Source organism: Rhopalosiphum maidis, chromosome 1 (genome assembly GCF_003676215.2).
Source record: "Rhopalosiphum maidis isolate BTI-1 chromosome 1, ASM367621v3, whole genome shotgun sequence".
In the NCBI taxonomy this organism is placed as follows: Eukaryota; Metazoa; Arthropoda; class Insecta; order Hemiptera; family Aphididae; genus Rhopalosiphum; species Rhopalosiphum maidis.
In genome coordinates, this window is record NC_040877.1 from 53,935,966 (window position 1) to 53,951,129 (window position 15,164).

General features: G+C 25.4%; 1 protein-coding gene across 4 annotated transcripts in view; it reads right to left on the reverse strand.

The window, feature by feature from the left end:
• LOC113550513 (disintegrin and metalloproteinase domain-containing protein 11) overlaps positions 1 to 15,164 on the reverse strand; it is a 225,288-nt gene that overhangs the window by 84,826 nt on the left and 125,298 nt on the right. For 3 of the 4 annotated variants that reach the window (XM_026952393.1, XM_026952391.1, XM_026952394.1), the window contains exon 2: positions 3,757 to 3,807. In XM_026952393.1, coding sequence (XP_026808194.1) covers positions 3,757 to 3,807 — 51 coding nt within the window. The remainder of the gene's footprint in view (positions 1 to 3,756; positions 3,808 to 15,164) is intronic. The other variant, XM_026952392.1, reaches the window with a different exon arrangement.

The following is a 15,164-nucleotide window of genomic DNA, read 5'->3' on the forward strand; positions in this document are numbered from 1 at the left end:
TTAAATTTTACTAAACACGTATAATAAACTGAAAAACAATAATTATATTTTTTCGTGAATAAATTACTAATTTTAATTAATTTGCTTTTTAGTGATTGTTAAACGTCATCACCCTGAAGAAATTATATTTTAGTGAAAAAAAATATAATAGGTTTCATCATTATAAATCATCTTGGATTACTTTAAATTTTTTTCCCCACTACTCTAACAAAAATATTGGAGTTGTGAGCGACTATAACTATAATAATATACTCATTGAAAATGTTGGCCTTACTTCAGCAGCATACTGTTCAACTCACGCCTATTCACAGGAATGTAGGATACCACATATGTATATGTATAGCAACGACAGTGTGGATGTGACCCACAGTAATAATATATAACAATAATAGGTCACCACCACCCAGCTCGTACTCTTCCTTTACCAATTGACATAGAAAGAGAGCCCTCCGGTGGTTATATACAATTTGGTTCCGTGGTCCTCAACTGCCCATTGTCTTAAAAGTCGAGTGTTACCCGAGTCCGGGGCTAAGTATCGTTTTTCTTTATGTTCTCTACTTTTTTCTCTATTGTGCTCACTCTGCGCACACCCTGTGCATTGTTGAAAACGTCACGAGTGTATGTATAGCTGTCGTCAGGTCGAATGAAAGGGTATAATTTCGTTATAACACAGTTCCTTTCTGTTTTGCGGGGTCGAGAGCCCTTCGGTCTCCCGACCCCATGTAAAACTACGAACTACAAACACCGCCCAGATTTGTAAATCCTATCTAAGATCTTTGGCAATTGGCCGCCACTTTTTCTTTACTTTTAATACTACGACCACGTGCGTTATTATTGGTAAGGTGAAACTGTCTCGTTGAAACATCAAAGAATATCAAACCCCACCACCGCAAACAGCGTTATCGCCAGTATGTTTTGTATTATTATATTCTTCCGTTATTGTTTTACAACAGAGCTCGTTTATCAGAAAATCCACAGGCATTGTTTTATATTTTCTTTCTAATTTAAATTTTCAAATAAATAACTTGATATAGAAGTCAAACAAACAAATCCTATTGACTAATTCATTATTAAATGTCAACTATATATACAAAGAAAATCTGATATCAATACATAATTTAATTGCTGAGTTCCAATAAAAATATCTAAAATAATTGTAAACAATACAAAATTTAAAAATTATTTTATAATATATATAATAAGATTATTGTACGAAACTACTAAACAAATCTCTGAATTTCAAATAGAATAAACATTTATATTTTTTTCTAAGTTCTAAAACAATGTATGAAAGTGTAGACAAATTATATTTCAAACATTTGCCAAAAATAAATAATGAATATTACTTAAGATTGTTAAAAATGCAATAATGTGTAAATCACGATAATATAATATTATATTTATGCAAAACAAGCTAAAAATATAAATATTTATATTTAATTGTAATAATACACATTTATGTAAAATAAATAGTCAAGTAATTAATGTACAATTAAGATAAATTTGAATATAATATATATTCAATACAATGAAGAATAATTAACAAGTAATATTACTAACATTACACATTATTAGTTCACATTAGAAATAAAATGTGAAATGAGTTGTGAACAAAATTAAGTTTTTATTTTTTAAATATTTTAAATTAACCTAATGTTAGAATTTTAATACTATAAGTTAAACGTATTTTATATTTTTTTTTATAAAATACAAAGGCTTAAATTAAATTTAATAGTTCAATACAGTATATTTACTATTTAGTTAAAGTTATAGTCTACCCAATCTAAAAGCTAAAATTCGATGAAAATATCACGATGCACTTATAAACTCTCAAACAAGTAACAAGTCAATTTTCCCAAACTAATATCAAGGGTTCTAAACAAATGATCCATAATCAAGTACTAAGCGAACTAATGCACACTAAAAGACTATCATGTAGCATAAATTAAAACCGTTTCTATTTTGCAAAATTGTTAAATCTAAATAGGTCCATTGTAAATATATTTTGCTTGAAGAAAAATATTAGTTTAAACAAATTGAAGTATAACTAATAGTGTTTTAACTATCATTATTTTTTTTTAATTATAAAGCTTTCATTTTTGAGACCATTGATAAAAAATTATTTTGTCAATTGAAGATTTGTCCAAATACACGTCAATTGTAACAGAATTATATTTTGTAACAAATAAAGTTACTACTAGTTTTAAGAACTTTCTAAGGTCTGAGTGCTCTAAATTAAGTCATACTACACCTCTTGTTATCTTGCGGAAATTTAATTAAGAGTTTGTTGCACATGCGTTTCTATCTTTCTTTTGATGTCGTCTTTCGGAATCAAAATCCTTATCAGTACACATATCCAATCGGCTTGAATTTCAAAACCAAAGCACGTTTCTACGTTTTGATCAGCTGAAAAGTTTTATATGGTTCACACCCACATTACACAAGCATATATACCACACACAACACACGTACACAACAGGGAACAATATTTTCTTGTACCTAGTTAATTCATTCTAAATACACAGGCCAACACTATCGGTCGTTACTCGTTATACTGTTCCTCCGAATTATGAATAGTCAGCAGTCTCGGCAAACAAATATTTAAATTTGAGCTTAAACTAAATATAAATGGTCAAACTATAAATAACTATTAATTTGATTTGTAACCGACGTCAATAACTTAATAAATAATATATATATAGTCGTCCTAATAGTGTTGCAACAGCGCTAATATGACCTACAGTTTAAATAATTATTTTTATTTTAATAGACATTATTTAAACATATTATGGAAAGGTGATTTAAAATGTTTAAAATACACTTTATTTTATAAATAATATAACAAGTAGCAATTATTCAATTAAAAACTTTATTTGGTGCAATTTAAATTTAAAAAAAAATCAGTACCTATAGTATTTAATAATTTAAAGATTTTGTAAATACTGTAATATATATATGTGTACCTATATCTTATATAAATATACGTTATATATTTTTTTGTGATTTTTATCGTACTAATAAACATATAATAAAAAAAAGTAAAGTACAGACGTTGCAGGGTGAACGAGCGTATTTACACTTTACAGAACACTAAACATTTTAAGACCCTAAGGTTTAAAATCAAATTTAGTTCCCATTAACTTTGGGCTCTAGGGAATCATAATAATAATATTATTCCCATCGACCATATTATAATATAACAGGAAAAACAATTTTTAGGAAAACGGGTTTGTAAAACCAAATTTGTTTAATTCCAAAGGCTACCAGAAATATCGTTATGTCGTCCATTTATTATGCCGTCGGTTGAATAACCCTACAAAAACCACTAATTGCAAGTCATACTTGTCCCGTTTTAATAAATTTACTGCGTGTTTAATACGTTTTTAACACATAGATCGTCCGCAATACAGAATAGATAAATGAGTGTTATGTTTGTTTGTACACGGGGCACATACGAGTGAAATAAATTAATAGCAACGGAAGGGGGAATAATTTGAATCCATAAATTATTAGCAACAGGGAGTAAATGGGTCGACGTGGGTAAAAAAAATATATATAATATATATACATATACATTATCATTACAGACAAGAGACGCGTAGAATAAATTTGTATTTTTTATTATTATTATTATTATTATTGTAATAATTGTCGTAATAAACATTTTTAATTTATTAAAACATCGAAAAAACAAAATGAAGAAGAAAAATAACTAGGTTAAATACAAAATATAACAATATCATTCAAATCACTCACCGACAGGACTCTCCTGATTCCAATACGAATCGTCCAGCGTGTAGTCAGCTTCTGAAACAAAACATAAACACGAATGAATCACAATAATATTATATATTACCTTGTACATGTACATATACATATAGTAATATTATCACAATCTTATATGGTGATGACAATGTCGAAAAAAGTAAAAATAATGCTATTGGAACAAAAGGTGTTATTGAAATTTTGTTTATACATTTCTGGCAAAACGCATTCCTTAGGATGTACAAAAAAGAAATTATGCCCCGACGTTCGCAAAAAGCATGAATATTATTCCGTATTCAAAGAGCAAAACGAGGATTTATATTTGTATAGGTACACGAAAATAGTTTATGAATAATTTATGAATACCTGTTTTCCAGGCATTCTTAAAATATTAGTGAAACGGGAAAAAACCATAAAACCCGAAGGAAATCTACAATAAGCATATAAAATATAGAACTATGAACGGAAAGTCAAAATGCAACACACGTGGTTTAGATAAATTAAATATTGTTCTAAAATAATAAATTATTCATATTGTTATACGTTATATTGTAAAATCCAATGTATATATTTTTTAATATCGTTGTCTACGTTCGTTGTGCGTATATTATATAAATAATACATTATATTATTATACTTCGATAAAATAATTGAGAATTTTAGCCAACCAGTAAATTGTAGTAGTTATTCAGAAAAGGTTATACCTTTGTCCTATAATATATTACCTCTAAAAAAATCTATCTGATCCATATATTATATCTATTCTAAATAACAATGGTGACGTGTCACATAAATATATAATCCATAAAAATGTATATTTATTATGGAAAAGCGGTGAAGTAAATCATACATTTTGTTAACGTTTTATTTCGTACTACAAATTAATGCAAATAATCACCTGTATAATATTCTATTCTTAAACAATAATTATTAACATTAAATACAAACAATTGTAAAAAAAATAATATAATGAAACCATACAATTATTACCAATGTCCAACACACAATAACAATATAAAGTGTAACCACTGTAACCTAATGAATGTATATTTTATATAATGCATATGTTAACATAAGAAAACTCGATTAAATGATGTACTCAATTGATATATATATATCGATGCTAAATATCAATAATCTGGTTTGGTAAATATATAGTTACTAATACAATCAATAAATAATAATACTATACCAGTAACATTAAGGGAACTGTAAGTAGTATTAGTTTCATTTATTTAACACCGGGTACTGAATGTATTAAATACATTTTTTTTAAGTTGTGTATTTGAGCCGTGATGAAGACCCACACAATGATACAATCATGAACGACAAGGAAAAATATTTTAATTATTTAGTGTATGGATAAATAACAAAAATTTGATATTGCATACAAGATATATTTAGCTATAATATATGAATAGTTATTATAATTTCTTATTCAAACGTTGAGTTCTAAGTATGAAAAAATTTTAATATTAGAACTTATAGACAATAATATTACAATATATTTCCTAGGACTATGCCCATGATCTTACCCTTGTTACTATAACCGTTTGTTTTTTAGTTTTTATAAAAATTGGTTAGATAATATTAGTAGTATTACTGATTAAATAATAAGTCATGATAATAAATTAATCCAAACCACGATATATTAGATATTCTACTATCTAGTATTATCTTAACCGTGATCCGAATAATTAATTGATAATGTGTTAATATCCCACGATGTATATACAGATACATGCACATTATCAACTTGCACTTTTGGTTACTTATTGTCTTAAAATAGTTACGAACTGGCCATTTCTTGGTTAAAATATATATGGCATCCCAAAAATAAGTGCTTATTTTGCTCACAATAATTATTTACAGACATATTATGAGTCAGACGATTTTTTTTTAGATCATATTTTATCATTACCCTGAGAAATAAGTATTGAGATCACACATTCTTGTGATTATACTCCAGTTTATTTCAGTGAGTCATAAAACTGACTTGAAAAAATGCATACAACTAATATTATTGTGTATTACAACTAAAAAATTTGACATAAAATGTATTGATTACTTTTTAGGTCTTAAAGTTATTAAGTAATTAATATCAACAAAGAATTCAAAATAAATATATATAAATATGAATTGATAATAAAAACAACGATTAAAAATATTACATCAAACCATGTATCATATACAATAAAAATAAATATGTTGAAGAAAAAAAACCTTATATATTTACTTTACTGGTGTATAATTGCTCAAAAAGGAGATTGGAGATTAATTTAATACTGATTATAAAAATTAAGGTACTGATAATTTGTTTTATGTCGTCATCAAATATGCTGTTTAAATTGATATACTGGTAAGATAAAACTACCCAGTATTATGGTAGAAATACCATATGTAATCTAGAGTGGTCCACCTAACTAACCTAATTTCTAGGATTAAATAGGTACACTTCATATTTCTGTAATTATGCTACTCGTTGCAATAAATACTAAGAAAATCACTGTGCCAAAGACAAAAGAAGCCTAAATAAGTACCCCTTATGTGGGTGTTTTCACACAGCTGAATTAAAGGAGTGCCCAAAACTAAATTATAAATCTTTTCTAAAGTGCCGAAAAATAATTTTTCAAACAATATAAATCCTAATAAAAACACACATGCCCCTTTTCAACTTTTAGCCTCTCTTGATCAATCCGTGATCCATTACTATAAACTCTAATAATATTAAAGTACAATACTTAATAACTATTAAATTGAATTAAAATTATCAACATTTTTTCCGTTTATACTTCATTAATAACCTAACCTTACTCTCGTTTCTCTTTTTACAGCTGTATACTTAAACAGCACTTATATAGCCATAGCCTAGAATTATAACTTTATATCTTAGTACTTTCAACTATTAACATCAAGTAATTAATAAATATACTTTATTAGTACACGTTCAATTTAACTTAATTGGACCTCAATATTATGAATTATAATATTGTATTACACAAATCGCTTTTTTCGAATGATATTAACAAAAAGTGTATAATTAATAATTATAAATATATATTTTGATGTTTTAACTGTAATAATTCCACCTCGAGTTATTTTTATTTATTTATTATTATTATTATTATTAGTGCTCAAATTGTTGTATTTAATTTAATTTTTGTATTATTAAGATTGAATAAAATTAGTTTATAATTAATTGTTGTCATGATTAATATCATTTTCGTATTTTAAGTGTTCAGAAAGGTTTAAAAGATCGTTACCATAAGGTCAAGATTGTATTGTTTAATTTAAAACAAAGTACCAGAAATCCAATTCAAATATATACTAATAGTATATATGTTTCTCTTTGTTAGAATATTGACGTTTAAATGGAAAAAAAGAAATAATAAACTCGACGACGAATAAAATAAAATACATCAGCACACGCACGTAGGTATATCCTATATCGAAACAATCTGTTATCTTCCTGTCTATTTGTTGCGCCTTTATTGGATTTTGGTGTGGCCACAAAAATAGGCCTTATAGAACTGTATCGTCGTATATAGGATCGAGCTGTACACGTTGAAGGGGTTTTGTCATTGTATATGGACGAGGCTTATGCGAACTAAAAGACTTAGACCTATATATAGATGACAGCGGCGGCAGGTCAAAAGCTTTAGAAGAGGATTGAATGCGGTGGCAGAACATTATATTATACTGACCCACCTCTCTCTACCATCAATTTTACAGTGTGTGTGTGTGTAGTATATATGTGTGTCAGTGTGTGTATGTGAGTAGAGAAGGATAGACAGTTCCAAATTGGTCTTGCCAGAAGGATGTTGTGGCAACCAAGACAAATCGCGCTCTCTTTCAGCGATATATAGCTACGCGTGAAGTCCACCCCCTATTTCAAACGCTCTGATCATATACACAAACACATAAGAGTGTATTTTTACTCACACATAAGCATAGGTACAGCTCCATATGAAACGAATCGTAGATTCCATTTGCTATTTAAGAGGGAGAAGAGACACAAGCTGTACACGCATGTATATAAGACCAAAAAAGCCATAACCCCTGACCCTTTTTCGCCAAGTTGCTTTTTGATCTAGAATTTTTTATTCCTTCAAACTTCTAGATGAGTGTAACCGTATTACTCGTATATGAAAAATAGGTAAAGCAGAGTAAACTATTTTTATATTATTTTTAAATTTACAACTATTATATATATATCTATATATTACTATACTCTACTTCGTACTCACATGAAAGTCATCATTGTTTATTCATTGGCTTTCGCCTGATATCGTTACACTGACTGGCTAACAAATGCAATATAACTACAAATATTTTATTTTTTTTTTTATTTGTTTATCATAGATTTTTTACTAGAATTGTTGATTATTTCAACGAAACTTCCTTACACCGTTGCACCATTTTTACGATACATATAAATATATTGTAAGATCAACCATATAATTTTGAAATATGTAGCTGTATTCTATCGTTTTATAATATTTTTTCAACTATGAAATTGAATTACCTATATATTTTCTCTCCATTACCAAGAGAAACGTCCATTAACAAATATAATAAACGAACAGGTAACATAGATAACATACAATACTTATTACATAAATAAAACTGCATATTTACTGTATATTTCTGTACTATTGAGCTACCCAATAAAATATTATTAGATACAATAATAATAATAAATAATACGTGATAAAAAAAATGTTAAATGCCAATGACTTCATCAAATAAAAAAAAAATAAATAAAATTAACTAATATCGCATACGCTTCTGAATCGTTTGGTATAATGTTTAATTAACATTAACATTTATGATATAATGTTGGAAGTGTATGACTTGAACCTCAATCATAGATCATGTGTGTTAATAATTAATTTTTATCTACAATATAGTTATATAACTATATCAAACCAAACATTCAAGAAAAACAAATTGCATTATAATAATATGAATTTACAATTATTAATTAAATCAAACACTCAAACATAAGATAATCACTTTAATTTTAAAATACATATTAAGGAACTCAAAGTTGAAGCGACTTTAGAGTAAAAATTTGCTTTGAAAAAACTTTCACACTTTGTGAATTAGTCTTTTAATATTTTTGAAATTTCAAGACTTAATATAAGTATGATGAAAGTATGATTTTAAAAATATCTATTTTAGAAGCTCCTTTGAATAAACAATAAATTCTATACATCACGACTCTTTGAGTATTTTGAAGTATAATTTTCTGGCGTTGTTTAAAGTTAATTCAAACATCACAAATCAACACTTAAGAAAAGTTTTCCCCTTTAAAAAAAAAATGTGTTGTCGCACCTTTTAAATATCTATACATTTTTAACTTTATGACCATTGATAAATATCAAAAACTCCGTTAGTCTTTATAAAAAAAAAACATGTAGAGCAAAGTATAGTCGTTACATATTCTATAAATAATACATAATAACAACAAATATAAATTGTGACATTTAATTAAACATAATACACAACTATATAATAGTATATACAAGATAATATCTGCATACAAGGCCGTGACAATTTCAGGGGTTCAATATTTTTTTAAATATAAATACTGAAAATATATAGTCAACAATTAACAATATTCACCACTAAAATGTTTTTACTTTTAAAAATTTCAAGGCAGTCCGGACTTTTAGACCCTACTCCCGGTTACAACTTTGTCTACACAATACATCTAGTCATTCAATATCATATAAATATAACCAAAATACCATAAGTTCCGTAAGATAATAATATGGCCATTGTAATTTATCCAATTAAAATTAAAACGAGTATGTATTATTATATATACCTACTCAACCAACCATGAACTAAACAACCTAGTTGTATAATACATATTTTTCTATTAATTGTGCTTAGTATAACACTAAAATTCTTAATAACTTAATTTATGTTAAAATAACTTCACTTTATTGTCTAATCAAGTATTACAATTGAAATAATAATTAGCTATTGCAATACTTATCAACAATCATTAATATTCAATAAAATAAAACATCTGATGAATGTATACAGGCTGGTTCACTAAGCATAATATATTCCTCTTTATTTCCTAAATAATTCAGTACTCAAAATCTGATTTTTAAAATTTTTGAATAAATGTAATGATCATTATATTTGTAATTGTTTGTACTACTTAATAGGAATGTCATGCGAAGCTACAAACTTCTTTATTTAAAATTAGACCTCTCCCTTTTTCCACTGTAAATTATTTAGCAAATCATTTTTCTGAAAATGTTAACGCTTCAAAACCAAAATTCAAATAGTACTTTCAGTACTAAGGCTAGTAGGTCTGTGATTATGGATTTGGAAGTTACACAGTCACAGTGATTTTATATTAATAATAATCTATTTATATTTATAGTTTGTAAGAAGTTTCTATCGTATTGGACACTTCTCATGTAGTAAAAACAAAACAATCTCAAAAGTTAGAAAATATGATTTAATTTATATTTAAAAATTCAAAAAATCAGAATTGAAATACAGTAATTACTAAAGAAATTTGGGAGTAATCATAATGAATCACTCTGTGTATAATTACAACTATAATTTTAATTTAATTATATATGAAATATTATTTGACTTTTCATCTAAGCTTTGATATATTATTATTATTTGCTTAGTGTAAATAGTTATTTGAGTATATAGAAATATTTTTACAAAGTACAATACTATTTAATATTAAACTATCTTAATTAAAAATAAACTTAAGTACACGTTTTTATTTTAAAATATAAATATTAATTACTTACTTAATTATTATGTTGAATTTAATTAAACATTCAAATGCATTGGTAAAAAACATTTATAATATGATATACAATATACATACTTAATAATATAAACATAATTATTTTTTTATATTATTATTATAATTAAAAAAGCATACAGGTTGATTATTATAATATTCATATTATGTATGCAAACATTAAATGTAACAAATTTAAATTCTAAAATGTTGATTAATATAACTGTGTACACTATATAAAAAAAATTTGGTTAGGATTCAACTTTTAATGGAAGCCACGTTTTCATCGATGGGGTCGATGTGGTCCTATGAATTTGCGTGATGTTCGTACTGGGGTTTGGTTTTACAATTCAAACGCTTTGCCGATAAAATTGTACGGTAAAGCGTAGGAATTCTAAAACCAAACGCCACAAGGCATTTGCTGAAGTAGAACACTAGGCAGAAAAAAAATATTTCTTTTGGCTTTGATTTACATTCCATATTTGTACCCTCGTGTACGAATGACCTAAAAATCCTTCTGTTGCTGCTTTATCGTTTTTCGTTTCGCGTAGACGTCAAATTGTGTGTATGGTTGACAATAGTTAAGGAGGTGAGGGTATAGCTGAACTTAAACCATTCAAGAATTATTGCCAACAATGACCGTAACATATTACCTGTCCAGACTGCTGCATGCACTTCACTAACCTCTTCTCTCTATCATAATATTCGATCCTCAGTAAATTATTATTAATATCCTATCGCAGACGACGACGCCAAGGTAACCCTTCGACATTGAAAATATTATTCAAGATGAATACAAATTCGTATTTGATCATTTCTCAAAAATAAACATGGATACATATTATATTTGAATCTATTATCACAATGTATTCAGTTTCCAGCGGTTGATGACGAACCATATACTCTTATTACGAGTAATTTCACAAAAATAACTGGAAAATTGAATTGAAATAAATAAAATTAAAACGGATTGCAATTTAGTATACTGTCTACCTATATAGAATTTATTATACAACATTTTATACACGATAATAAATATTTTTTATAAAAACTAGTAAATATTATTTAGTTTTAATATACGTGAATATTTAATAAAATTATCTTCACAAAGAATACGTTAGTTACAAACTTGGAGGCTTAATATATTCTATCATAATAAGTACAATGTTGTTTTACAATGTATTGTAACTGGAAGAACGAAAAAAGACTATTAATAATAGAAAATATTATGCTTATGTCATTAAATGTAAACTTAACTTAAAAATAATTAATATATATATAAATAACAAAATATAGCATCTTTATAAAAAACGGCCTATGGATTATATTTTTAATATTTCTTGAAAATTATAAAAAGTATGTAAATTAATATATTTTATGTTTGACTTGGAAAATAAAAACATTAATTTCAATAGAGGGGCATCATATCATTTTTATTTAATATTTCCTGATGATTCCAATGACTTTTGATTAGTTTCCCCCTAGAGATGAATAAATTATACGATGGTTATGTGAATAATATTTCATTTAATTTAATTCAAAAATTATTATAAAGCTGTAACTTCAATCTTATGACAATACATACTATTTATTTAAAAAGAAACAACTTATGAAAGAATAAACTAATGATAGTATAGTTTAGTATAGTTAGTGATAATTGATAACTACTTTTTTTTTTATTTATATATTTTTAAATATTAGAATTATGATACCTTTATTTTGCGTTTAAAATATGATAGCATATCCTTTTTGGCTGAGGTATTAATAGTTACTCATATTTATATTTTTTATCTTAAAGTATACAATATTTAAATAATATATGAATATCTTTAATATTAGAATACCTAATAGATAAAATGATTAATTTAAGTAATAAAAATTATTCATATCAATAAAAATAAATGATTTATTATATTCAAATAATTAATTTATTATACATTAAGATTAAACACTTTATTACACTTTATTGAATGATTTACAAATGTACATTATCATGTATTTCAAATATGTGTCTTTCATAGGTGAGTATCTAGTTTATTTAGATTTAGTAATTTCATCAAGTAATCAAAAACGGTATTACTAAGGCTCAATACTTCTTATAACGATTTATTTCTAAAAAAATTATCTCAATTGTTTGTACATTAAAAATACGAAAGAAGTTATTTATTTTATATTATACTTAATCAAAATTCATTAATAGGTATGATAGCTATGTAAATTGTTAAAACTTTCAATAAACAAACATATTCATAAAATACAATAAAAGCATCCCAAATGGTTCCATTTTTTTTTTTTTACTAAGTATCAATGTTTATACGATTGTTTTATGTTTATTGTTATGTATAATGTTTATAAATATAAATATTCAAAAAACCAATCACTAACTATAATAATATATACTTACCTAATGATTATGCTAATAAATATGTTGTTATATATTAAAATAAAATTAATAATTATGACGTCAAAAATGTAAAAAATTATAATTTTTCAATCTTGTAAATACATTTTTCATATAATTTGTCAAAGGTGTTATTTTTAAATGGCAACAATTTGATTATTTGATTTTTAAAAATTATTTTTAATCTCCTTCAAGAAAACATTTTTTATGTAACTCATCAGTTCCCCTTTAGTATACCATGATGTTTTATTCAATATCATTAGAAAAAAATAAAAATTATAATATGGAAACCCATTTGGGTTTGACATGTATCATTAGTTTATTTATTTTTAAGCTTTTTATAAATGCATATAGTATATACGATAGATAAATATGAAAACTGTTTAAAAGGTTCCGATGCATTTACCAATGGCTCCTGCAAAAAAACTTGTATGCAGAACAATTTTTATTTGATCAAAAATATCTACATATTATCACAAGCGTCAACTGTTGATAAAATATAAGTATATAATACACTGAAATATTACTGTAATAGTAGGTGTATAATACATGAATTGTAAATCGTTCATGAAAAAAGCAATATAAACGAACTCAAACACTTTTAAAACAATTCGTATATGTAGAATTGCACTGGTACTTACACGGTAACCCGCTCCCTATAGGTACCTGCATCTATATTTTATAAGCATTAATCGATATTATAATATAATTGTACGTTAAATGTTACCGTTATTAAAATACGACAGCAAGAAGCACTTACCGTTGGATCAAGTGTTTTGGCTAAAATGAGACATATTAAATGCAGTAAAATATGAATAAGTTGTGCGCGTCAATTATATACTATTACTACTGTGAGCAACGAAACATAAAAAACGCAAAGAGATGATAAATACTTTGGAGTCTATTAAAATATACATGTGACTATAGCCATACGAATCAATAAAATTTAAATTTTTACAGCTACTTTATAATTTATATATTATGTATAATATACAAAGACTTAGGAATTACAATTCTTATTATGATTAAATGTCATAAAATAAAAAAATGCTTTAATAACCTCCAAAAAATCTAGTTTGAGTAGATAAAATAATACAAAACTGTATAATACTGGAATAATCTAATTATTATGATAAAAATACATATATATATATAGGTATCTACGAGATAATGAAAAATAAAACATAGAAATGAACCACGCAAAATATGTTAGCTGTTTTTATTTTGATTGGTTTTCGTTATTTAGCTTACATCGGCAAAAGCACACCTTAAAAAATATAATTATATCTATAAATTATACACTAAAATATAACGAATAAGTAAAAACAATATTATTTAAATGATGAGTATTATTATTAATTAAAACAAAAATGATAAATAACTAACAAGCATATATTAAAAATCATATAAGATAGATAATATATTGACTTTAATATAAATTAATAAAAAAGTACCTATAAATTTCATCGAAATTTTTAATATTATTAACCCATTTTATTGTTAGAAATTATGATTTAATGCAATAATGAATACTAAAAATAAGGCTGGAAATTAGGTACCATTCTTATATATATTAGTAGATATAGAGTGCGTCACTATTATAATTTATAAGTGTGTTAAATTTGAATTCAATGATACGTCATTGTATAAAAAAAACGATTCTGATCAGAGATGCTTTGATAGAGCCTATATCATCATTATTTAATTATGTACAGACATAATCACAATTTATGTAAGATTTCGTACCTATTGAACTTTTAAGATTTTTGTAAATAATCGACATTTATAAATTTAAAATGTCCACATAAATAGTTAAAAAAAAAAAAAAAGAGTACAAATATTTTGGAAATTGTATTATACAAAGAAACTTACAATAAAAACATTTGGTAAACATTTTAAGCATCTACTGTTATTATTATTACTATTTTTTTTTTTTTTTTGGAATTGCGACAAATATTGTCAAAAATGATTTGAGAAAAAATAATTATTTAACGGAATGTCTTAAGAGTTTGAGTTTCAAATGCTCATAAAAAATTGATTTAGTTTTCACTGCAGAATTTTTTTTTTAAAAGGTTAGAAAACTTATAAAAACCTTGCATTAAATTAGATATAAAACAAATTTTATTTTTTTAACTGCAAAATAATTTGTTAACTCACAATTTCTATAAATTTGGTCAAATTCTAACTTTAAATGTTTATAAAAATATT